Source organism: Mytilus trossulus, chromosome 7, assembly GCF_036588685.1.
Source record: "Mytilus trossulus isolate FHL-02 chromosome 7, PNRI_Mtr1.1.1.hap1, whole genome shotgun sequence".
Taxonomy (NCBI): domain Eukaryota; kingdom Metazoa; phylum Mollusca; class Bivalvia; order Mytilida; family Mytilidae; genus Mytilus; species Mytilus trossulus.
The window spans coordinates 13249218-13276148 of record NC_086379.1 but is presented as its reverse complement, the minus strand read 5'-3'; the positions used below and the strand labels follow the sequence as shown (position 1 = coordinate 13276148).

At 33.4% G+C, this 26931-nt stretch overlaps 1 protein-coding gene across 3 annotated transcripts in view; it reads left to right on the top strand.

Annotated features, from left to right (window-relative positions):
• The first annotated feature begins 6298 nt into the window (after positions 1-6298).
• The window catches only part of LOC134724656 (uncharacterized), a 38710-nt gene continuing 18077 nt past the window's right edge, over positions 6299-26931 (top strand). Inside the window, exon 1 of one of the 3 annotated variants that reach the window (XM_063587809.1) lies at positions 6299-6413. Coding sequence is in view for 1 of the 3 variants with exons in the window: in XM_063587807.1 (XP_063443877.1) it covers positions 20705-20734 (30 nt within the window). In the remaining 2 variants the exon portion in view is untranslated. Of the gene's footprint in view, positions 6414-20502; positions 20735-24658; positions 24729-26931 lie in introns of those variants that run through there. The other 2 variants (XM_063587807.1, XM_063587811.1) reach the window with 2 other exon arrangements.

Here is a 26931-nt window from a genome sequence, read left to right as displayed (position 1 = left end):
TTTTATGTACATGTCAGTCTAATATGTTTTATTTGACCTTGATCTCATTTTTACAGTTCAGAACTATAAGTTACGTTTTGGTGGGTTTTTTGTACTATAAGCAATAGGTCAACTTAATTTTGATGTGTGTGATTGTTTGTAATGTATACATGTTGGTCTGCCAAGTTCTATGTGATATTTTTTAATTGATTTATTGTTGGTTGCTTAGCGTCCTTCATGTTATAGACGAGAACAAATGAACAATAAATACTTGTTCACTAGGCAGGTCATATAGTAAAGACCATTCGGGGAAATTCCGACTACCACTAAAAAACGAAGGCTTGTTGGATAGAGAAGGAAAGTTTGTCTTGAAAAAGGCCACTTACGGACCCCTCAAAAAGATGTTTCTTAACGTATTTTTACACGAGGCATTGGAAGCTTGCAGCTAAAACTAGTTTGGACGAATATCAATTACTAATTTTCATAGTTTTTCGTCGTTGTTTGTTTTATTCAGTAATGTGTTCTGATCATTGAACAATATCATGTCTTCAAGTTGCTGTATGAAATTCTATGTTTTTGTGGAATGATCAAAGGATTTTTACTACAGTTTTTATGTGTCCATCCAATATGCAGCAGTAGCGGATAGAGATGTTTTCATAAAGGAGGGGGAGTCTCACTGAATGACCTAAAGGGAGGGCCGTCTCCAGTCATGTACCAGTGATTCCCTATATGATCAAACAAATTTCTCCTAAAAAATATGCGCTCCGCACCCCTCTGGATCCGCCTAATGGCAACCAATTTTACGATGATAAAGAAAATAATTGTCATTTTCTCCCTCTATGTTTTGGCCTTGTGGTGTTTTCTGTTTTCTGTTTGCAATTGCATTTTCAATTTTATTTACTAGTAATTTGTTTTCAAACGAAAATAAATTTCACATTCTTTTAAATCAAATTATTCATTTCTCTAAGAACCCTTAAAAACTCTTTGAGGGTCCGTATTCGGAATGTTACGAGGGCATGGTATTCAGCATTAAAAATATGGCTAATCATGATTGGTTGATATGTGCGCCCGTTATTTTTTATTATTAGAGACTTCGTGTATTCTGCATTCTGCATTATATCATAGGCCAAACACTTTATTTTCCTTCGCACTAACGGAAACGAGATGTCTTTTCAACTCTAGGACGATACGCGTATTAGTCTTCAGTGAGTACTGCACGAGCATGTCATAGGCGGGAATATGGGTGGGGAATATAAGTCCGATACTTGGACAATTTGTATCGAGGTACTCACAGTAACTTCAAAGTAACAACACGTTCTGCATATAAAAAAGAAGATGTGGTATGATTGCCGATGAGACAACTATCCACAAAAGACCAAAATGACACAAACATTAACAATTACAGATCACCGTACGGCCTTCAATAGTATATTTTTTTTATTTATTTATAATGACTTAGTTTAGAATAGCTATATGTATATTTGCTGGGATATATTTTTAATGTCTTTACACTTGTCGACCTGTCAAACTGTTAACCTTTACACTTGTCGACCTGTCAATATGTTAACCTTTACACTTGTCGACCTGTCAACATGTTAACCTTTACACTTGTCGACCTGTCAACCTGTTAACCTTTACACTTGTCGACCTATGCATTTATCTATTTTTTAACATGTCGACCTGTCCAAGTTAAAACAATGGAACTAAAGAACCCTTATCTGAATTGATAGGCCTATTTGTAATCTGGTATAGTGAGATCGATAATTCCCACATTCAAAAGAGAATGAAAGACGGATAAAAAGGAATGGAAAATATTGACATTCAAGTACCATAAACATTTGTGGTAAATTATTTTTCTGTAAATGTGTAATTTTTTATTTTTTTTGTACACATTTTACTTTTGTTCAGTTAAAAGAAAGTCCGTTGTTTTGGATAAGGATGCAACCCATTTATTTTTAGGGGAGGGGGTGCATGGATAAACTTTTAAGGCGAAATTTCGATTGAGCATATTTTATCCAAGCTTGCCAACATGATTTTTTCTTTACTCCAATCATCTTGTTTTGTGGTAATTTTTTGGTTCTGCCTTTCGATTTTGTAAATACTCTTCCAAAATTGGTTTCATCATAAATTCGAGGGTCCTGGCGATTTATTTCAATTTTGATCTAGGCCACTCCCAAATAGATATGATTGTATAAAAAAAACTTATGTTTAACGCATAAATATAGAATAACCATATATTGTCTCCAAATATCAATGATTAGCCTCGCTTTCTACCTGTTTCTAAGCCTTGTACAAATAACATTGATATTTCGAGACAATTTACGATTATTCTGTGTCTAATTTGTCATCTATGATTTACATTTTTTGAAGTTGTTTAATTTTTTTTTAAATCCCAGTACCATCATCCTTGCACCCCCCCCCCCCCCCCCCCTCCTCCCCCCTTCCCGAAAATCAAATGGTCCGGGCCTGTTACGACTGAAATCTGAAATACAGAAACCGGCGAAGGGAGACGACCATAATTTATCTCATGTCTTATATGCCCGTATAATTATATGCCTAAGTTTCTTGCGTTAGCGTACGTAAGTTTCGTTTCATAAATAAATGTTGTATCGCACAGAAAATAAGGTACTGCGAACAAACAAAAACATACATTTTGACTTTCGCCATAAAGATAAAATAAAAAATGTTTTAAATTCAGACGAATTTAGGCGGGAGAAATTAAAGACAAAGAATTGCATACTTCACTGTGTCTAAACCACACCGGAATTTCTTTCGTTCTATACTCATAAGTACAAGTATTGAGATGTTCATAATGACAAGTTTTGCAATCTCCCAGTCAGTATCTATCTTCTCGTACCTTTCTTTCCGTATAATGTGAACAATTTAACGAGAAATTAAACAATTTCGAGGCAACTTGAAGGTTCACTCAATTCGTCATTTTGACGTGTATTTTTACTTATTTCTCCGTTAATATAGAACGGTTGTAGAAATATTGCATCTCACAATAGAAAATAGGTGTATATGTATAAGTATTCTTCGATATCATAGAAAAAATCAGAAAATAAGGAGAAACCTATCTTTCTTCTGTTTATTGATGTTCCGTCATTATGCCTGATGTAAGATACCATCGAGTCCGAACAATTTTTGCCACAGTGGTTTTAGACACAGTATACTACGCTAGATTAAATCGTCTTTCTAAAATTATCCGAAAGGAATTTATACCTGTTAAATGTAAAGCCTCGGTCACACCTTACCGGATAGCTCGAACGGACGCCTAACAGATAACTTTTTTTATTCAATCCGTTCATGTCAGTGAGACGTCCGTTCTTATCCGTTAGGCGTCCGTCCATATCCGTTGCATGTCCGTTAAGCGTCCGTTTTATCCGTTGACATTCGTTCTGTCCGGTGGAAAATTTTGAGCATGTTCAAAACTTTGAACGGACGTCCAACGGATAAAATGTCCGTTGAACGTCCGTTAGTCGTCCGGTAGGCGTCCGTTTTGTACGGTATTCGTCCGTTTTGTATCCGTTAAGTGTCCGTTATGCATCTGTTGGATATCCGGTAGACCAATTCACCAACGGACGTCTACCGGACGCCCAACGGACGCCTAACGGACGCCTGACGGAAGGATAACGGATAAAACGGATGCCTACCGGATGTAAAACGGACAAATGTCAATTGAAATTTCTCATGGTTTATTGCCTGTAAATTTTTAGATGGTTTATTTCCTTTAATTTTCAGATTATTTTGTTCATCCGTTTTATCCGTTACGCTTCCGTTAGGTGTCCGTTTTATCCGGTACTCGTTCGTTGGATGTACGTTCGACGTCCGTTCTGTCCGGTACGTATCCGTTTCACGTACGTTCAAGGTCCGTTGTGTGTCCGTTAGGCGTTCGTTACATGTCCGTTAGTACACCAACGGACTCCCAACGGATAAAAAAATTGTCAACGGATAACTTTTGTTTTATCCGTTAGACGTCCGTTAGAGCTACCCGGTAAGGTGTGACCGAGGCTTTATGAATGAAAATATATAGAAAATATCGATTATTGTTAAAATTTATCTAATATATCGATTATTGTTAAAATTATGTTAAAATGTCGATTAATTTTAAAATTTATGAATTATAATAGTTCATCTGAAAACAAATGTACTTCTCGCATGATAAATAGAGTTAGTACGCATGTACTAATTATAAATAGTAACAATTAATATTGAGATATAAAAGCGTAGGCGAAGAAATTTGTCTGAACATGAGAGATTGTCGCGTTCATGCAGTTTGATTTTTTTTTAAGGTTTAAACTATGTTAATAGAAATCCGACTGATAACGGAAACTTGTTGTATGTTATATACATGGTTAAAGATTTTAAATAGTGTCTCATAAGCCTTCCTAGGCTGGGTTTTTGTCTTATTTTTTTTATTGTGCAATGAATATTATGTAATATGTATAAAAATCAGTAGACAAGCATGTGACACTTAAATAAAATAAATTAATATTTATATATCTATAAATGATTATTCGGAATACGTTTTACTCTACGGTTCACATAACCAGTTTAATGGTTGCATGGTTGACTGAAAACAGATAAAATTGATTTTAAAAAAACGACCTGATGTTATCTGTCCAATATGTGGGATGTAGCAAATGAAAACGAAATAACCATAATTTTAAAAACACTAAAATATAAATATATCCCTATTAATTTTTAACGGGTAGTCGATCATCACTGTGAACATATAGGACAGAAGATAAGGCAGTAACCATTTGATTTTCTAGAGGGGGAGGGCTATCGATTTTTATGAAGAAAAAGGTTGTTTCCAGTGTTTGGAGAAAAAAATAATTTAACATGTTTTTGACCCTGAGAAAAAAAATATTGTTTGTTTCACCCTCAACACTATATGTATGCTAATATTGAAAGAAAAAATGTTTTCGACTTGTCGCCCAAAATATAGTTTGTTTTTCGCCGTAGACGAAAAAGAAAGATTGTCCGGGGGAAAACATAGCCCCCCTCCCAGCAAATCAAATTAATGGTTGCTGCCAAATAAAACCGAAAAACGTCAAACGATTTCAATACCTCACATTGGTCTTTCGTGTAAATTGAACTAAAAACTTTTCATTTGTATATACTCTATAAGTATACACTGTAAATGTATAAAAAAAAATATGTATTTGTGTTTTGTCGTTGTTGTTTTCGGCTATATCAAACTGTTTATATCACTATAGATCGTGTATCAAATGTTACATTTTAGCGAGTGCTCAAACCCCAAGTCTTCCCTTCCAAAAACGGTAGTGTAACCGTACAGCAGAAAAAAATAATTAAAAAATCAGTATAAAAAAGGCTAGAATGATTATTTCAACTTAAAGCACCCCCCCCCTTTTTCCCCCGCTCAAAAAACTTAACCAAAAGACCAAAAAGACAAAAGACTCAATGTATCGATTAAAGTTTACTTGCAGTTGCTGAAAGCTAATCTTGAGCAAAATAAACAAAATTATATATTACATGTATGTTTCATAGACATGCTTCAATCAGTATACATCCAAGCGATGTTCCCTACAATATGAACCAAAACACGACCTTGTTGGTAACCTGATCGCAGTGGCACACCTGTGATTGTCCATCTCGAGATATATTTATATAATTAAATACAATGTGTGGATATAAAAATGTATATGCCAGTATTAAGTTAATGAAATAAAAATAGTATTTTGGTGAAAAAAAAATTTCAAATTACATTTTATCTTAAAAAACCCTAATCATAATATCACTCTGTTTACAAGGTTGAACTGCTATCAGGCAAAGACAACTTTTAACATTTTTTTATGGTTCTGTTTATATTTTTGAACTATTAGGATCTATTGGGTTGTATGTTTATTATCTATCAAAATATTTAGAATACCTTCAAGACGTTTTGCTTCGATCATAACTGATGAACATTTACCGATAAAAACATAAAAAAATATTGCTAAAGTCAGTATTATGGGTTTCTGAAAAATTGTAATGTATTATTACTGATGGTTGTGAAATTCATTCCCTCGGAGAACCTTTCGCTTAAAGTACATTTGTACTATTATAGATAAAGTCATATAATATAGAAAAAAGCGAAAATAATCAATGGATAAGGCCGAAATAGGGTTGGAATGATAGAGAACAGTAAAAAAAATAACAAAAATATGAGAAAATGGGCAAAACAATAAATAAAAGAGAATGATCGGATGTTAACTATAATTATAACAAATAGATTATAATTCTCAAACAATAAATCGAATAGTGAAAATGGACCCCAATTTAAAGACGCCAAACCAACCCACTCATAAAAGTTCGTTAATATTACGTTGTCGATGCACAAATTAGATCTGGGTTGACCTTGTCAGTTATATATATCATGCGCAGATAAGTTTTCGGCAGTATACATGTAAGACGAACAGCTTTCAAAGGTATGTTATCTTTAATTAAATTCAAGGCTTGCAATTTGTTATTAAAGCAAACTAAATTCAGGAACTATTCGTATATGCTCTCTCGTGCTTTTTAATATGTATGACATATTTGTTTTCGTTCATTTTTTAAAATAAATAAGACCGTTATTTTTCTCGTTTGAATTGTTTTACATTTTCATTTCGGGGCCTTTTATGACTGACTCTGCGGAATGGGCTTTGCTCATTGTTAAAGGCCGTATCGTGACCTATAGTTGTTAATTTTCTCTTGTGGAAAGTTGTCTCATTGGCAATCATACCACATCTTCTTTTTATAAATAACTTGTGTGAGTTTGGAGATCTTCTTCATTGAAGGTTTAGAGGTTGGCTGGTATTATTACACTCTCTTACAAAGATATGGTGGTTCAAACTTTGGTTCAGTTTCATTTCACTTATCACATCTTTTAAAACATGTAACCAGATATTGTAAACCAAATTATTTTCGCGACTTTCGCGAGAAGAAAAATAACGCGAAAAGTAAAATCGTCGCGAAAATGTAAAACGTAGATCAATTATTTTTAAATACATCAAGTTATTTAGAAAATCGCATAATTAAATAGCTGCGAGGTTCACTAGAAAGGGGGAAGCGCAAAAATAGTATCCGCGAAAATAAGTTGAATTTCGTGAGAAATCGTTTGCTTCTTTAGAGGTAAAATATGCACTATAATCTTGCTGCTATAGACAATGAAAGAATTTTTTATAACATTTGGTGAGGGTTAGTCACTGTTTTAACCTTGTTGTCTTAAAATGCCATATGGAGGTAGCTATAGAAGATCGGTAAGACTAATGTCTATTCACAATGTGTGGATTTTGGCTCTGACTCTGACCAATGCTTATATACTAAATAAAATTATATATTTATATGCCGCTATTATTGTTGTTGTTACCAAATATGTAATTCTAGTCTAGTCTAGTCTAGTCTAGTCTAGTCCAGTATGTTATTCTAGTCTAGTCTAGTCTAGTCTAGTCCAGTATGTAATTCTAGTCTAGTCTAGTCTAGTCTAGTCTAGTCTAGTCTAGTCTAGTCCAGTCTGTAATTCTAGTCTAGTCTAGTCTAGTCTAGTCTAGTCCAGTATGTAATTCTAGTCTAGTCTAGTCTAGTCTAGTCCAGTATGTAATTCTAGTCTAGTCTAGTCTAGTCTAGTCTAGATTCTATTCTAGTCTATTCTGTTTCTTTTTTTCTATGACAATCACACTCTTACTGCAGATCAAACAGACGTATCTTAAAAGTTTTCATGGCTTTTGCTTTAACCATTATCTATGTATATGAGCAAATGCCTGTACTAAGTCAGAAATATGATAGTTGTTTTCAATTCGTTCGATGTGTTTGACATTTTGATTTTGTCATTTTTATAGAAGGAACTTTTCGGTACGAATATACACCCCTGGGAGAACTGTACCTTATGGAACACGTAGCTCAATGTCTAGTCTAGATGAAAAGAGAAGAAGAATGAAAATATTTGTCCTGAAATAAAAAAAAAATATATTTATTTGGTAATTTGTTATATAAAAATTTGAGGAAATCAATAGAACAGAAACAGTGCATGTAATGCACAAGTATTTCTGTTGCGTCCAAAACAGGGCCATGAGATTGTTCATGGGTGTTGGCAAATACACACCAAATGATGCCATAGCTGGTGATATAGGCTAGAAACCTCCATGCGTTAAACAATGGTCAAGTGTCTTGAGACATTGGGCTAGGTGTTCCATAATGGACCCACACAGGATAAATATCAAAATCTTTAAGGGGTCTATACGAAAGTGTAATACTAGAATTAAAAACTGGAGTTTTAGAGTTATAGAAATGTTAAAATTGTATAATTATGAGCAATATTGCAATAACATGTATGAATCAAATGTATTGAACAAAAATTGTATAAAACAAATTGAGGAAGATGTATTTGATAATTTTAAATCAAACTGGTGTACAAGAGTTGCTGCATATGCAGAGGGAAGTAAATTAAGGACTTACAAGTTTTTTTAAAATACATATTGAACTGAAAATATTTGCAAAATATTATGTCATTAAAAAACAGAAGTTCATTCTCTAAATTTAGATGTGGGGTAGCTCCACTAAAAATAGAAACTGGAAGATCTGAAAAGAAAGAAGTCCACGAGAGGACATGTTTTAACTGTAGCTCTATTGTTGAAGCTGAACTGCATGTCATTTTAAAATGCCCATTGTATGTGGATCTTAGGCCGTGTTCACATTGACCTAAATTCGGTGTTGTGTTAGTGTAACTCACACTAAGAACATACTCACCCCTTCTCGTCCAATGAAAAGTCAGTTTTTTACCCCTCTTATTTTCATAGTAAATGGTTTTTCATGCACTATGAAATGCTATACATGAATGACTTTTCATTGTCAGTTAATTATGAAAGTGAACTCTTAACAACTGCACTAACGAAGTGAACAATTCCCTAAGGCATTTTCCATAGGGGAAAAGTCTACTGATTAAAGGTGAAAGAGCAATGATTAAAACAAAACAGTTTAAATTTTTCATATGTTCATACATTTTCTAATGGTACACATATATAGAATAAACAAAAAAACAGTTGGGGTAAGGATATAGGTAAAATAGTATTTATTTAATTTATATATTTGAGGGATTTCTTCTTTTTCTTTCAAGGAAACAATGGCAGACTGCTGATATATAAAGCAAAGGTTTTTTTTTCTTCAGAGAAACACAATACATGTTAATTTATCAATAAAAAGTAAGCATTTAATGTTGAATGGTCTGAATTTGAATATTTATACAGAGAGTTTTATATTTATAAAAACAAATCAAATTTCAAAAAGGGAATTTATATAATATTGTGTTGCTTTTTAAAATAAAAATATCTCAAGATAAATAAGTATTAAATTTTACCTGAAGCAGAAGAAAAACATTTTATTCATTTGGTCCTTACAAACTATGTCAGAGCTATATCATTCCATCCATTGAAATGATGATTACCTATGTTTTACATTTAGTTCTTTATAAAAAGTGAACTCTTATTTAGATTTGAATATATTACAATGGGAAAGGATAATTTTGTAAGGTCACTCGAAAGTGTGAATATGTTCTAAATTGGTCAGACAATACTTGGTCATGTTTTATGAAGATTTAAGCCCTCGGCTTCGCCTTGGGCTTAAATCTTCATAAAACATGGCCAAGTATAGTCTAACCTATAAGTAAACTAAACACAATTGCGTTCCCATTGATAAAACACAATGTTAACATGTAGTTTAAATCATGTTTTATCTACACACAGTCGATAGTCAATGTAGGCCTTGTGTAGGTTAAGTGTACACAAACAAAACTAGGCAGTTAGGACATTAGTTTTACCGTTTATATATTTAAGGAGGAAACTATTTTTGGGTAAAATTGATATTTTTGATGATTATTAGTATTATAGTTCTTTACAGAAATTGTTGTCTAAATTTTACAGATTTTTTTTTGTTTAAAGAAATTAACGTACATGTACTTTATAAACCCCTGTTCAAGACTCAAAGCAGCATCATTGCCGAACCCATAAGGCAGCAACCAATTGATTTTCGGGGGGGGGGGCTATTATAGTTGAGTATGAAACATAAAGGCAAGGGGTGGGGGTGATGAGCTATGGATTTTGTTTTGGAAACAAAAAATGTTTCCAGTTTTTGGCCCTGAAAAAAAATGTGTTTGTTTCACCCTCAGCTGCCACTAAATATAATGCTAAAATTGATTTCGACTTGTCACTAAAATTTGTCCTGAAAAAATCAATAGCCCACGCCCCCTGCCCCCCCCCCCCCCCCCCAGCTCCCTCCCCAAAAAATGAAGTAAATAGTTGCTGCCTAATTCATTTGAAAAGGTCTTCCCGAATCGACTTGACGTACACAGAAATATTCGCCACTGGTCTTTACTCAAACAACGATTCACACATAAATGCATGACTAAAAAAAGTGTGAGGTAAATGATATGTTTGTCTAGTATCTCAGATCCGTTAAATAACACTTAAAAATAAATTAAAAAAACGTTACCCTATTCCTTGACCAAATACTCCTTGGAGAAGAAATACCATTTAAAATAAACAGAAAAGATAAAAATGTAGTGATCCAGCTAATATCTAAATTCTTCTTTTTTTGGCTGTAAGCATGCTGCTGCAGCTAACGTTTTCTAATGCATAATCGAGACATCTCTAGTGTATTAAAACTACTGCATATTATAAAAATGGCTTTCATAAAGTAGCAACCACTTAACTTAAAAAAAGGAGGAGGGTTATTTTTTTTTTATCTGAGTCAGATTTTTTTTCGCGCGTACGTTTTTATTCCTTTTTTTTTCGATGCTGGTGATCAAATACTTTTTTTCAATATTTAACACTATAGTGTATGGGGAAACTTTTGATTCAGAATATTTTTTTTATCATCTGTATGACCATATTTTTTTTTTTTTATCAAATTGGGGATCGGAATATTTCCATTCCGACCCCACCCCATTTTGAAGTCAAATGGTTGTTTCCTTACCGCTAGAAAAATTGTCCTTAAATTTTGAATTCAGTTCTACGTAATGAACATTTAAATGACATATAGTTTACAAGTGGGAACAAATCGTATGTACAGGTAGCCAAACAAGGTGTAGAGATGTGAACAAATGTAATGTGAAACCAGTGTACACTACACTAAACTAATTGTAAACATGTTTACTCTACACGGCGTTTGGTGTGAACACGGCCTAAGACAAATTATGATACATGAAGTTTTACATTTTAATGAACATTTTAACCTTCTAGCAGATAATGAAAAAAAATATATTTTTATTTAGTAATGACAATGTTGCTGCTATAGCTGCCAAAACCTGGAACAATATTTTATTAAGAAGAAATAGTATTTTATTTCACTAGTTTTTAAATAAACAAATGTTTAACTATCATTTAGTAAAAATGTATATTCTGAATTTTAATTATAAATGTGTAAAAATATGTTAATATGTATATAGTATATCTTAAAATTGTCTCATAAATCTTTTTATTAATAAGATTGGTACATGCAATGCAAATGTTTTAATGTTTTATATCTATATGTGAATCTCATTTTAAGTTTGTATGTGGTGAGACTATTTGGATATTTGTCCATGCTTACTCTTCTTTTTTTAAGAAATGGATACTTGAAACATATTGTATTTGCTAATTTTAAAAAGATGACGTTTTGATGTATATATCTAAAAATATTTACCTATGTTGAAAGACATATTTGTTTTCGTTCATTTTTTAAAATAAATAAGGCCGTTATTTTTCTCGTTTGAATTGTTTTACATTTTCATTTCGGGGCCTTTTATGGCTGACTATGCGGTATGGGCTTTGCTCATTGTTGAAGGCCGTACCGTGACCTATAGTTGTTAATTTCTGTGTCATTTTGGTCTCTTGTGGAAAGTTGTCTCATTGGCAATCAAACCACATCTTCAATTCGTTCGATGTGTTTGACATTTTGATTTTGTCATTTTTATAGAAGGAACTTTTCGGTACGAATATACACCCCTGGGAGAACTGTACCTTATGGAACACCTAGCTCAATGTCTAGTCTAGAAGAAGAATGAAAATATTTGTCCTGAAATATTATTTTTTTAAATTTATTTGGTAACTAGTTATTTAAAAATTTGAGGAAATCAATAGAACAGAAACAGTGCATGTAATGTACAAGTACTTCTGTTGCGTCCAAAACAGGGCCATGAGATTGTTTATGGGTGTTGGCAAATACACACCAAATGATGCCATAGCTGGTGATATAGGCTAGAAACCTCCATGCGTTAAACAATGGTCAAGTGTCTTGAGACATTGGGCTAGGTGTTCCATAATGGACCCACACAGGATAAATTTTAAAATCTTTAAGTGGTCTATACGAAAGTCTAATACTAGAATTAAAAACTGAAGTTTTAGAGTTATAGAACTATTAAAATTGTATAATTATGAGCAATATTGCAATTAAATGTATGAATCAAATATATTCAACAAAAATTGTATAAAACAAATTGAGGAAGATGTATTTGATAATTTTAAATCAAACTGGTGTACAAGAGTTGCTGCATATGCAGAGGGAAGTAAATTAAGGACTTACAAGTTTTTTTAAAATACATATTGTACTGAAAATATTTGCAAAATATTATGTCATTAAAAAACAGAAGTTCATTCTCTAAATTGAGATGTGGGGTAGCTCCACTAAAAATAGAAACTGGAAGATCTGAAAAGAAAGAAGTCCACGAGAGGACATGTTTTAACTGTAGCTCTATTGTTGAAGCTGAACTGCATGTCATTTTAAAATGCCCATTGTATGTGGATCTAAGACAAATTATGATACATGAAGTTTTACATTTTAATGAACATTTTAACCTTTTAGCAGATAATGAAAAAAAAAATATTTAGTAATGACAATGTTGCTGTGTGGCACCGTTAAAGTCCACAATTCCTTTAAAGTCCAGAACACCGCTAAGGTCCACAACAATTTTCCTCTAAAGTCCACAACACCGCTAAAGTCCACAAACTTTTCGCTAAAGTCCACAAACTTTCCGCTAAAGTCCACAAACTTTCCGCTTAAGTCCACAAAATTACCTCCGCTAAAGTCCACAAGAAAACGCCGTTAAAGTCCACAATAACAAGTTCCGCTAAAGTCCACGTAAAAGCACCGTTAAAGTCCAAACATTTTTTTTTATTATCAAAAGATCAATTCGCTGGTTTTATACTCCCAATAGTATATATATCTTATAAAAAGCATGAACCCTTGTTTTTTCAAAGTATTTCTAACGAAAGCGTATTAGGGACATAGTAAACATAAAAATTGTAATGAAATATTTTTCAAAGTCGAAATTTTGACTTAATCTCGAATTTTTGACCTTCTCAAATTTTTGAATTACGACTAAGTAAAAATTCAAAATTTTGATTTTTTTAAAACGCGATATTTCGACTTTTCTCAAACGCAAAATTTCACCTTTTCTCAAACTTAAAATTTCGACTTTACTTCAAACTAAAAAAAAAATGACATTATAACGTACACGTGAGTGATTTTGAAAAAAAAAGTAGACATGCAAGATTTTTCATATATCGTTTTATTTTGTTTTAAAAATAATTTCAATATAAGCAAAAGGTAAATTTTCTTGTGGACTTAAGCGGAGGTCATTTTGTGGACTTTAGCGGAAAGTTTGTGGACTTTAGCGGCGTTGTGGGCTTAAGCAGAAAATTATTGTGGATTTTAGCGGTGTTGTGGACTTTAGAGGAATTGTGGACTTTAACGGTGCCACATTGCTGCTATAGTTGCCAAAACCTGCAACAATATTTTATAAAGAAGAAATAGTATTTTATTTCACTAGTTTTTAAATAAAAAAATGTTTAACTATCATTTAGTAAAAATGTATATTTTTAATTTTAATTATAAATGTGTAAAAATATGTTTATATGTATATAGTATATCTTAAAATTCTCTCATAAATCTTTTTAAGATTGGTACATGCAATAGAAATGTTTTAATGTTTTAAATCTATATATGTGAATCTCATTTTAAGTTTGTATGTGGTGAGACTATAATAAAATATTGAATCTGAATCTGCGTAAAAACAGTAATTAATTCCAAGTTCATTGGTATATGATTGATTCGTATATTTTTCTTTTTTATACGCCGGTTTACGGTTGACTTTTGATGTGAGTTCCCATTCGATTTTTGTAAATATTAGATCTTACATTTCCGAGTTATTGTGTTTTATTCATTCAAAATTGAATTTCCCATTTTAAGGACAATAACTCAAAAGTTCATTGAGCAGTTTTCGTGAAACTTTAGTGACTTGTTTATATATCTGTTAGAATAACCTCCCTTTAGATATGTTTTTATATTTCTAATATGACATCGAGTACTTATAAAACTTATTTTTTTGAAAAAGCAATTAGCGTGTCATGCGCTTATGGTGCAACTATTTATTTCTGATTTTCTTACTGTTATGAAAGATGTTTTCCTTTTACATATATTGTACTGTCATGTATACTTGTGAAGTTGAAATTGTGGTAACGTACATTTGTATTTATTTTTAAAAAGTACTTCAGACTGAAATAGATAAGTTACATGTTACTATATATATGTCGTGTACAAGTTGCGATTTTGTACAGGTTATAACATGTACAAAAATTTTGTACATGTTATAACTTGTATAATGCAAAAATACAGGTTATAACATGTACAAAAGTAACTCATACATGTTATAAACTGTACAAAATATTGCATAAAAATGATTTTAACTTGTACAAAATTTAAGATAAATCTTACTGAAGTAAAATATACATTTAAATTCACCAATGCATAAAGAACAACCATTAATAGGCAAGACCGTGTTTTTTTCTGTAGTGGACAATGATCACAAAGTTAAAGAAATATATGTTTCTTCACTTATGTTGGCAAAAGTGTGTTTTCATGTAATTGTATGTTTTATGCAGTCCACATTGCTTAAATTAAATAAGTGTGACACTATTTACTAAAAGCTTGCATTTCCTCAATGACAATTACATTAGATAGAAGTAACTCAATTCTTCCAAAAAATTTAAGAACAATGCCTAATTATTTTAAGTAAAACTCCTCTCTCTCGTTTTATAGCACGTAAAGACTAAAACAATGTCTTAGATATAGGAAGATGTGGTGTGAGTGCCAATGAGACAACTCTCCATCCAAATAACAATTTAAAAAGTAAACCATTATAGGTTAAAGTACGGCCTTCAACATGGAGCCTTGGCTCACACCGAACAACAAGCTATAAAGGGCCGCAAAATTACTAGTGCAAAACATTCAAATAGGAAAACCAACGGTCTAATCTATATAAACAAAACGAGAAACGAGAAACACGTATATATTACATAAACAAACGACAACTACTGTACATCAGATTCCTGACTAAGGACAGGTGTAAACATTTGCTTACTCTGTAAAAGCAAGAGAGGGCTGAAATAGTTTTCATCGGACCATGCTTCATTATCAATATCTTTGGAACTACTCTAACATTTTTGGCCTTCAGCATGACTTATGTAAATTTATAACACAATTGCTTTTTACAAACTATAAGATCATTGCACGAGGCGAATTTCATTTTGATGTTTTAAATATATATCCTCTACTATGAAAGCATGTATTTGTGGCCTTTGGGTGTTGTCTGCTCCATGGGCGGGTTGTTGTCTTTTAGACAGATACCCCATTTCCATTCTCAATTTTATTTGTAGACACATCTATCCTGGCCATCCTCTTATGTCTTTTAGTGTCAATTAGAATAAAAGTATTTTACTATTGCCTTCAAAGTGGACACTCAAACTTATAATTCATCAAATAAAGATATGTCCATAGATAGTCATAAGAGGATCATAAAAAACATTGTATGAAAGGTCTAAGAAATGCTTCGTAATACCGACCCCTGGACATTAACTGTATCAAAAAGGGGAAAACACACAAACATGAAGTAATAATAAAAAGAGTTATGAAAATATTATTGAGAATAATAACATCTATTGCGATAATAGAAACATATTCTTTTTTTCGATGTTGGACAAGTTAAAACCATTTTTAAGCACTATTTTGTACAGTTTATAACATGTACAAGGTACTTTTGTACATGTTATAACTTGTATTTTTAAGTTACACGACATATATAATATTGAAAGTCAGAATACAAGAAACGTGGAAACTTACAGATCAACTTGACCTGGGAGAACATGTGTAATTCAAAAGATATTCTTATTACTTTTGTTGAAACCTTAAGATAGATATACAGTTGTAGTACATGTATAGAAACACATCTGTGTGAAAAATGAATTACTTGAACCGTACATTGTTCATCGCAAATTGTATGTGAAGGTAATGGAACTTTCGTTTGTGTAACATATGATAGTCAGTGTCAGGCTCGTACAACATTTTCTTTTTTTCAAATTTTGACTGTGCTTTTAATTCTTACAGTCCCAACCGGTCCCTTGTTAAACAGGCTGTCGGGATTTTTTTTATTTTCATTTATTGATAAAATTGAGAATGGAAATGGGGAATGTGTCAAAGAGACAACAACCCGACCAAAATAAAAAAAACAACAGCAGAAGGTCACCAACAGGTCTTCAATGTAGCGAGAAATTCCCACACCCGGAGGCGTCCTTCAGCTTGATAGTTACATTTTAGAGGGCTGAAATAGTTTTTTACAAACTATAAGATCATTGCACGAGGCGAATTTCATTTTGATGTTTTAAATATATATCCTCTACTCTAAAAAAAGACTTATCCTGCTCGAAGTCCTACTTCAATCACCTCGTTGGTGAGCAGGGGACATACATTAAAATGCGGAAACGTAAATAACCTTTAAAAAAATCAATGTAAAAACGTTTCTTTATTTAATTCTATGGAAAGATATCCCTTTTCGAGCCCATTGTATAAAAAAATTTAATGAACGTGGGGTTGCAGGTGATCTCAGAAGATGATTGGCTGAGTCAAAGGGTCACAACCTTTCTCGGCTCTCTGAAATTATCAAAATGTTCTAACAGGTGTTACAGCACTTCTATAAAAACATGCAAAACAAATCATTGATTAACTTGCTTGCTACATTTGTTTTTGAATGTTTGTAAACAACAGGTAGGTAGTCTCTTTCAGTCTGTTTACTTTTGACTGGAATTTGATTGGACAACAAATATTAAATTCTTTTGTTGTCAACTCTAAGTGACTTATTGTCCAATCAAATCCCAGATATAAAACAAACAGATTGAAACTCCGCCTACCTATTGTTTGAAAACAACCACGCAAACACAGCAAGCAAGTTAGTTAGTTTAAACATATTTATTTATAGTGGATTGGGAAACAAGTTTTGCAACTTATATTAATCCCTTTCCACTTTGCGGGTGCGAGTGCTGCCTTGTAGCGGCATTAGCCTACTCTTTTTCGAAGTCTACAAGGGTGTCTTTAACGTGCAAGAGATGTGGCTCTCTCTTAACACGGGCCAGCCATTTATCGTCCCCGTCCGACGGACTATCATCGTTTCCTCAAGAAGTTTGTTTTGCATGCTTATATAGAAGATCTGTAATGAAATTGACAACTTCTTCTTCTTCTTCTTCCTTTATAGTACAGGCCTCCCAGGGGAGTATTATCGTACTGTTTTATGTACATGTTCGATGTGAGAACAACAAATGTGCGGAAAGTGCGGATTATCTACAGTGAAAACGGTGATTTTTAAAATAACGATAAAAACAAGGTTGTACATCTATCGAAGCTGGACCACTTGCACACCCCTTTTGAATGATTCAAGGGTTGTGCAGCTTACTATGTGTTGTTGCAGTCCATTCCAGATTCTGATGGTATCTGGGAAAAACGAGTGACGATAAACTTGAGTCCTGGCATAAGGAACGAGGAATCGTTCATTGTGTCCTCTTACTGTTGATATTACTGGCTGTAAATTCGTTGTTGGTACTGCAATCAGTTCGTGTACTACTCTGTAGAACATGATGACCTTACACTGAGCTCTTCTTTCCTGTAGTGTCTTCCAGTTTAATGCTTGTAGCATTGATGTTACGCTACTCGTTCTTCTGTAGTCATTAAGAACAAATCGTGCGCATCGACGTTGTATAGCTTCTAATTTGTTTATGTTGTCCTTAGTAGATGGATCCCAGATGGTGCTAGAGTATTCCATGAGTGGTCTTACAAGCGTTTGATAACATAATGCTTTTGTTTTACTAGGACAACTTTTGATGTTCCTTTGAAGAAAAGCTCGGGTGGAGTTAGCTTTCTTTGCGATGTTGTCAATGTGTTTGTTCCAACTCAATGTTTTGTGTATTGAGACGCCAAGATATTTCGCAGAGTCCACCTCTTCTAGGATGTGGCCGTGGATGTTATAATTTGCCTTGACTATTTTCCGCTTTGTTGTTACTCTGAGGAGTTGGCATTTTTGGGGGTGGAATTCCATCTGCCAATCTGCCTCCCATTGTTGAAGTCCATCCAGGTCGTTTTGGAGTGTGTTCACATCCGTTTCGCTTCTTATCTGTCGGTAGAGGACGCAGTCGTCTGCAAAAAGTCTAACATTTGAAGATGACACATACTCTGGGAGGTCATTTATAAAGATAAGAAACATAAGCGGACCAAGCACACTACCTTGTGGGACTCCAGACTGCACTGGTGAGGTTTCTGACGATTCTCCTTCCAGAAGTACACATTGCTGTCTGTCCTCCAGAAAGTTTCTCAGCCATTTTAATGTTGTTCCTCTAATACCGTAATGGTCGATCTTGTACAGTAGTCGTTCATGTGGGACTTTGTCAAAGGCCTTTGAAAAGTCTAAGAGAATTAGATCTACTTGCTCTTTATTGTCGATGTTTTTGGCTAGGTCTTGGATCGTGAGGATGAGTTGGGATTCACACGACCGTTCTTTTCTAAAACCATGTTGAGCATCGGTCAGGATGGAGTGGTTTTCCAGGTGTTTGATGATATTGGTACAGATGATATGCTCCAATAGTTTACATAGTACTGCAGTTAGCGAGACTGGTCGGTAGTTTGATGCTTGACTACGGTCCCCTTTCTTAAATATTGGTACTACATTTGCATTTTTCCAGTCAGATGGTAATGTGCCTTGGTCTACTGAGGCTTGGAAAAAGGTGGTTAGTATTGGCGATATTTCAGGAGCTATTGATTTCAATAATCTTGTAGAGATTTCATCTGGCCCTGATGCTTTATGTATGTTCAGATTTGATAGTAGTTTGTGTACTCCGTTTCCCCCAATGGTGATGTTTTCCATGTGTGGGTACGGGTTTGTTTTCATTTTCTTTATGGTTGTCTTGTCTTCATTGCTGTTAAATACTGAAGAGAACTGATTGTTGAGTATATTTGCCTTCATTTTGTTATCCGAATATGTGAGGCCATCTGTGTTTCTAAGTGGTGCAACTCCTCCATTTTCGCATCTTTTATTCTTGATGAAACTCCAGAACTTCTTAGGATTGGATTTCTGCTCTGGGCTTATGATGTCATGTATGTATGTAGAATATGCTTTCTTACATTCTTTTTGTGAGGTCTTTTTTATATTTTTGTATCTCTTTATATCTTTAGTTGATTTTGTTGTTCGAGCTTTTTTAAAAGCTTTCTTTTTCCTTCGAGTGATACGCTTTATTGTACCGTTTATCCATGGTTGGTGGAATCTTGTTGAAGACATTTTCGATGGTACGTTTTTATCCATTATATTCTTGAGACCTGATTTTATGAAGTCCCACATCTCAAATATTGAGCTCTGTGCGTTGTATAAGCCATGGAATATTTTGGATAGCTCCTGTGCATCTGATTTCATCTTTTCTATGTCTGCTCTTTTCCAGATGTAAATTTTTCTTTGCGTTGGTTTTGGGTGCATTGCTATTGCGTTGCTATCAATAAAGACAATGTCATGGTCGCCTATTGCAGGAATAGGTTCACATCTATTTACTAAGGATGGTCTGTGGAAAGTGGAAGGCACTCGAAGGGGATTTTGGTTTAGAAAAGAAGGAAATTTATCTTTTAATCATAAGAGAAACAGATTAGTACATATTAACGCGTGGATTGTCGGATTAATCCAATCTCGATAGTAAAATTTTAAATTTTAAAGTCTGAGCCTCGATTGGATAAATTCGATAATCCACTTGTATCAATGTAATAATCTATATTTTACAATGCGGAAAAGAGTACTTTAAAGAAGCAGAAACGTATGAGTTTTAATGCGGAAATGTAGTGCCAAAATGCGGAAACGTAAAACGTCGAGAATATGACATCTTTTTATTTAGAATTTTACCGGTAAAATAAAAGGTAAAAAATATTACTATTATTCAGAAATAAACTATAATTGTTAAAACAACAATTCCCCTTATGTTTACATATGCATGTAATTATTAGTGGGCAAACCAGGATGACACCGTTGATAATTTATAATATAATTAAAATTGAATCCTTTAATTGCCCCCGTTCTGATTAATGTGCGACATATCAGAACGGGAACCATTTAAGGGTTTAATTTTAATTAGATTGTGTTTCTATTAACTTTTTAAATATTTGTTACTATGGTAAACATTACAGTATGCAATTATCGGCTTATCCAACAGATAGCTTTGATTCTTTTGTTCTATTTCAACTGGGTTTCCGCCTGAGCCACTTTATTAGATGTAGATTTTACCTTTATTTCGCAATTGGTGCGTATCAACAACTCTGTCAGTTTTGGTTACGGCTGATGGAGATATTTTTTTAAGACAAAATATAAACACGGGTGTATCAAGTGGACATCTTATTCAGATCAGCTTCCATAATTATGTATCAAAGCTATCTATCAAAGCTTAAAGTAAGTACATATATACCAGTATTTAAATACATATAGGCTATACAATATAATAATTGTTCATAAAAGCGCATGTTCTAATGTCACTTTTACGATGACACAGAAGCAAAGGTTCAAATACTGCTAACGAAAGAACAAATTTCTCCAAACGAAAATTAACAGATCTAACGTTGTTGAGCTAAATTTGAGTCGAATTCTGTAAATGTATATTATGGTTTAAACCTAGTATACTACGAGTGATTTGATGGAGAAAATTTGTCGCATGTTTAGACGCATCTTTCTATTATGCAACTCGTCTAGACAGCAGCCGAACAATGTAAGAGCTGTAATTTGCTTTCTCATATAGTTTGTTCTTCCTTCGCCTGGATTCGAACTCATGCTACTGATATAGCGTGACACACAATCGACTGCATTATGTCGGACGCGCTAGACCACTCAACCACCTTGGTTTCATAGAGATTAATACATGGCCTTTTCCATATCAGCCTGGGTATCATCCTGAGACCCCCATATTGGCCCGAGACGGTCTCGAAGAAAAGGCCATGTATTAATCGCTTTATCATAAACTTCCGACAATAGTTTTATGTAAGGCAAATAAACAAATGCAATAACTAAAACAGTCAAAATTTTTATAAAGAAGTTAAATCCTGAATCAAATATACTATTATAATTGTAATAATTGTCCAACAACAGCCTTAATTACTATCTCCATATATATGTATGGTAACATTTGCTATAGAGGCATTTTGAAACATTGAAAATTTGGAAGAGTTTTATAATCATTATTATATATTACTCGTTGTGATAAGAAGGACAAAACATAGATGGTCTGAAAGATTTACTAAATGTATTCTACTTGCCATTATACATCATATGCTGTGATGCTACCCCGAGCAAACTTTAAGGCATTATTCGACCAACAAAATCTAAATTTTAGCCTCGTTGGTCGAGTGGCATATATATATAGCAATAAACACAGGACAGTGTTATGTTTACGTTTTTAGTTAGTGTTTTTTTTAGTGGTTTTCTTAATGTATTACAATTGTCTCGCTCCAGAGAAGTTCCTTTTAAGTTATAAGAAGTATATTATTAGTATTCCTACAAGTAAATAAATATAGGAAGATGTGGTATGAGGGACAATGAGACAAGTTGAACTCTCCATCCTAATAACAGTTTATAAAAATAAACCATTATAGGTTAATGTACGGCCTTCAAATACCTGTAAATACCTGTAATAGAAGAGATATTTAAAAATCTTATATTACAATCACTGTATATATATTTTCTTTTGCGCCCCATTTCACTCAATTCACAGAGATATTTAAAAAAAAAATAAAAAATAATCATTTATTTTATTAAAGTGTCACATACTTGTCTACAGATTTTTTTACAGATTATATACTAGGCAAAAAAGAAACGTTACATGCTTATACATGTTTAAGATCATTTAAATGTTAAAGATCATTTAAATTTTTTATAACAAAAAATTGATAACAAAAATTTAATTGAATAGTTAGCTAACATGATTTGAAGTGCACAATAACAAGTTTTTTTTATTGAAAACAATATTGCACTTTTTCGAATAATTTTAACAGGACAGGTACAGAATTTTGGTTAACATGTCAATACCTTGTATGACCACCTCTTGAATTTATGACCACCTCTTGCATTTATGACCACATCTTGCATTTATGACCGCCTGACACCTCCATCGCATGGAATCAATAAGACGTCGAATAAAATCTTGAGGGATGTTGTTCCATTCCCTAAAAAGTGCCGTTCGGAGCTGGGCTAGCGTTTCCAGTGGCTATTTCTGATACGTCGTCCAAGTTCTTCACAAAGATGTTCCAATGGTGATAAATCTAGAGACATTGCTTGCCAAGGCAACACACAAATATGGTTATTCTCCAAAAAGGTCACCGAAATGTGTGCCACGTGAAAACGGGCGTTGTCATGCTGAAAAACATGGTTAAAACGATGTCTTCGGAGAAACGGGAGAACAACTGGATCCCGAATTTCGTCCATATAACTTGTTGCATTTAGGTTACCAACGATGATTTTTAGCTCGGTGCGTTCCTGGTAGGTATTCCCCCATACCATGACCCCCCCCCCCCCCCCCCACGACCAAACCGACCTGTTTCCTACACGCACGCATCAGAATATCGTTCATTGCGTCTCCGGTAGACCCTGGCTCTGCCGTCGCTAAATTTCAAGTTGAATTTAGATTCATCGGTAAAAAGAATCTGTCCATGTTTGCCTATTCCATCGAGTTCGTACGCGTGTCCATTGAAGTCGCGCCATCCTGTAACGCTGAGTAAGGATAGGTTCCTTCAATGGACGACGAGCTCTTAGACCAACTTGACGCAAATGGTTGCGAACTGTTTGAGCAGATATTCTGTTGTTATGTCTTCCATGGGTTTGTCGTGCAGATTGTGACGCGTTTACAAATCGATTATGGAGATGAATGATGCGGATGTGTCTGTCTTGACGTAACGTCGTTTCACGTGGCCTGCCACTACGGGGGCGATCACTTGTTGTGCCAGTGTCTCTAAGACGAGTCTTAAGCCTTGCAATAGTCTTAAGGTTTATGTACCCTTCTGTAGCCATTTTTGTACGAATTTTTCAAACCTCAATTGTATCAAAACTACAGATAAAATGAATAATAGAGATAGGCCATTTAGTACACATTCAAGGGGAAACTGGATGCAAATCATTATTTTTTACTGTTTCATTGCATTTGATAGAAAAAGAGCACTTTGTGGCAAATAAATCAAGATTTTTATAGAAAATCTACAGCCTTTATCCTTGTACTCTCATATTTGGCAATTTCATGACTGATAGATATCACGGCTGGTAATCTACACACGCAGAACATTTGGTTCTGCAATGAAAATCGTGAGAGGATTTTCCGGTTGTGCTTGAGTGGAGTAATTGTCACCGCTTCAAATGGTATGTATATTTCTAAATCTCAATTTTCTTATTCAACTGATCTAAATATTGAAAATTGGAGAATGCTATGCTGTGGTGAATACTTTAACGAAGAAATACCTGTATCATATACTGTTGTACGTAGAGTTGAACTTCTACAAAATCAGTTGTCGCACGATAAATCGCCTCAAAAAGTGACATTTCAATTTTGAAATGGTTCTATTTACAGACCTACTAGTTCAAATTTAGTTTTTTTTTCGGGCAATGGGTATGAATGTTATTTTTGGCGGCTTGTGCGCTGTCCGGTGTTGATAGACGTCTTAATAATTCCAAAAACAACATTTTTTCATTAAGTCATGCGTGAGGGGATCGGTTCTGATTGAGGACATCGTGAATGCGTGAGGGGAGGTACAAATCATATCTTTAATTCAAGCTTTGAGTCGTTGAAACTTACCTAAATTTGGCTACATTGTTCATGAAAAAACACATATGTGAGTGTGCTTTAAAAAGGTTATGAGATTGAACTTTGAAATAATTGTAGGAACCTAGTTTTAATAATATGTTTCACGAAGAATTAAAACAAAATATGTTATCAACGATTTTGTTTTCTTGCTACAAGTAAAAACAAGAACGATTATTTGCTCACATCTGCAAATTTGCAAACATATTTGCAATTCAATAGTTAGACTGTATTCATATAAAGAATATTTGGTGACATATTGTATAAATCAAAACAGTTAAACAAATATCAAATTTTGTGTTTTTAGAATCATCTTTTTTTTTTTAAATAAACTATTTTAGGGGAGATAACTCCTTTCGTAAATGTGTATAAGATGAATCTTCATTAAGCCTTCTTCAACTGATTTTTATAGTTCGTTCTTTTGTTGTACTGTTACGTTACGGGTCATCGTAAATTCGCCTTTTACTATTTTTAGATATTATATATAACTTGTTCGTCCGGTGACTTTTTCGCGGGGATCGGGTTTCTCGTGCTTGAGACTCACTGTCCAGACTTATTTAAACCTCGTCTGGTCAATATGTCTTTTAATTAGGGAAAACGTTTGTACTGGTAAGTTGTACTACAAATGTCATTTTAGTCGTATTTCAATGTTTGACGTGAATAATATCTCCTTCTTTAAACTCCTTATTTAAAGTCAAACAATTTTAAAATCAATTTACGTTTCCGTTCTTAATTAATTATTTAAGATATTGTACACTGGCCATACATTTTTTCTTATTTCAAGTTTATAAAGTTCTCTTCTCCTTTTTCCTTTGAACAGTGGCATTTTCTGAAATTGAACAAACAATTAATAGTTCAGTGATTTCATTGAATCAGTGATCACTTTACATCTAATGAACATTATGAAGTATAAGGATGAATTTGTGCTTTTAAATCAGCACTGATCACATTTATCTAGTCAACAAAGTCACAGAGCCAAAGATTATAAAAAAAAGTTTAGTACTTCCCCTCACGCATTTAAGATGTCCTCAATCAGAACCAATCCCCTCACGCATGACTTAATGGTAAAATGTAGTTTTTGGAATTATTAAGACGTCTATCATTACCGGACAGCGCACCCGCCGCTAAAAACAACGTTCATACCCATTGCCCGAAAAAAAACCTAAATTTGAACTAGTAGGTCTGTAAATAGAACCATTTCAAAATTGAAATGTCACTTTTTTAGGCAATTTATCGTGCGACAACTGATTTTGTAGGAGTTCAACTCTACGTACAACAGTATATGATATATGTATCTCTTCCTTTATGTATTCCTCACAGCATAGCATTCTCCGATATGTTTCTCCGATTTTCAATATTAAGATCACTTGAATAAGAAAATTGAGATTTAGAAATGTACATACCTTTTGAAGCGGTGACAATTACTCCACTCAAGCACAACCGGAAAATCCTCTCACGATTTTCATTGCAGAACCAAATGTTCTGCGTGTGTAGATTACCAGCCGTGGATATAGGATTATTGCATGCAGTGCTAGCATTGATTTCCTTAAAGCAAGTTGATAATTGTAGTTATTGGTTAAAACAAATATAAATATGGCCAAAATCAAGTACACCTTTTAGGGTGCGCTCGACTTTAGTGACTCAGCACGAGGTGTTTTGGAATTTACAGGTTGCTAATAACTTTTTGTAAAAACTAAACACTAGCACATCATAGAAAATCAAGTGAGTAATTTATGTTTCAAATTTTATAACAAAAATCTCTGTATTAAAGGCTGTGTATTTTCTATAAAAATCTTAATTCATTTGCCACAAAGTCCTCTTTTTCTATCAAATGCAATGAAACAGTAAAAAATAATGCGTTGCATCAAGTTTTCCCATGGAATGTGTACTAAATGGCCTATCTCTATTATTCATTATATCTGTAGTTTTGATACAATGAGGTTTGAAAAATTCGTACAAAAATGGCTACAGAAGGGTACATAAACCTTAATAGAGTCATTAAAATTATTAGAAACCTGCACTCGAGTCATTTCTGCTGCCAACCCATTAGCTCGTTCTCTCTCATTTTGGCGTAGACGGGGCATTGTTTTACGTGTAACTTTTTCATTTTTTAATGCGACCTTTTGTTAACTTTATTTTTTATTTATTAATGAAATGCACATTTATACCCCTGGGGGTTGAAGGCATATACAAACAATACAAAAATCTTGTTCGACACAATAAATGACAAAAAGGACAACTCGATTCAAACTATATGCAGATAAATTTTTAAAAAGGGTTATTTGTTTGAAATCAGAAAATTACGTCACGTCATTTCCGATATTTTTATAAATGAGTAAATTTGATTTATAAATCATTCAGGTTACTAGTTTTAATCATGAAAATATTTGAAATTAATATGTGATATTTTTAAATTAAAAACCAATGTAACGTTGTTTTTTTTTTGCCTAGAATATAATATACATTATTGCACAATATTAAAATAAGAAAAGTACACAGCCTAGATAGGCTTATATATGAGACTATTTAAACCACATTTCAAGTTATTATTGGAAATTTATAGGTGTCAAATCAGCCGAATGACACAAATATTTAATAACTGGTGAAGTGAGATAATTTCTCTTCTGTATCATTAGCGATTTAATGTGAGTTGCGATATACCGTATAGCGGGTTATTTTCGCGGGTGTAAAATTAAGCGATTTTCATTGAATAAGGTTTGCGAAATATTTTAGAGGATTCAAAACTTGTACCATAACTTTGCATGTGTACTTTTAAGTTGGCGGAATTTATTTTGGCGATTTTGTTCTTTGC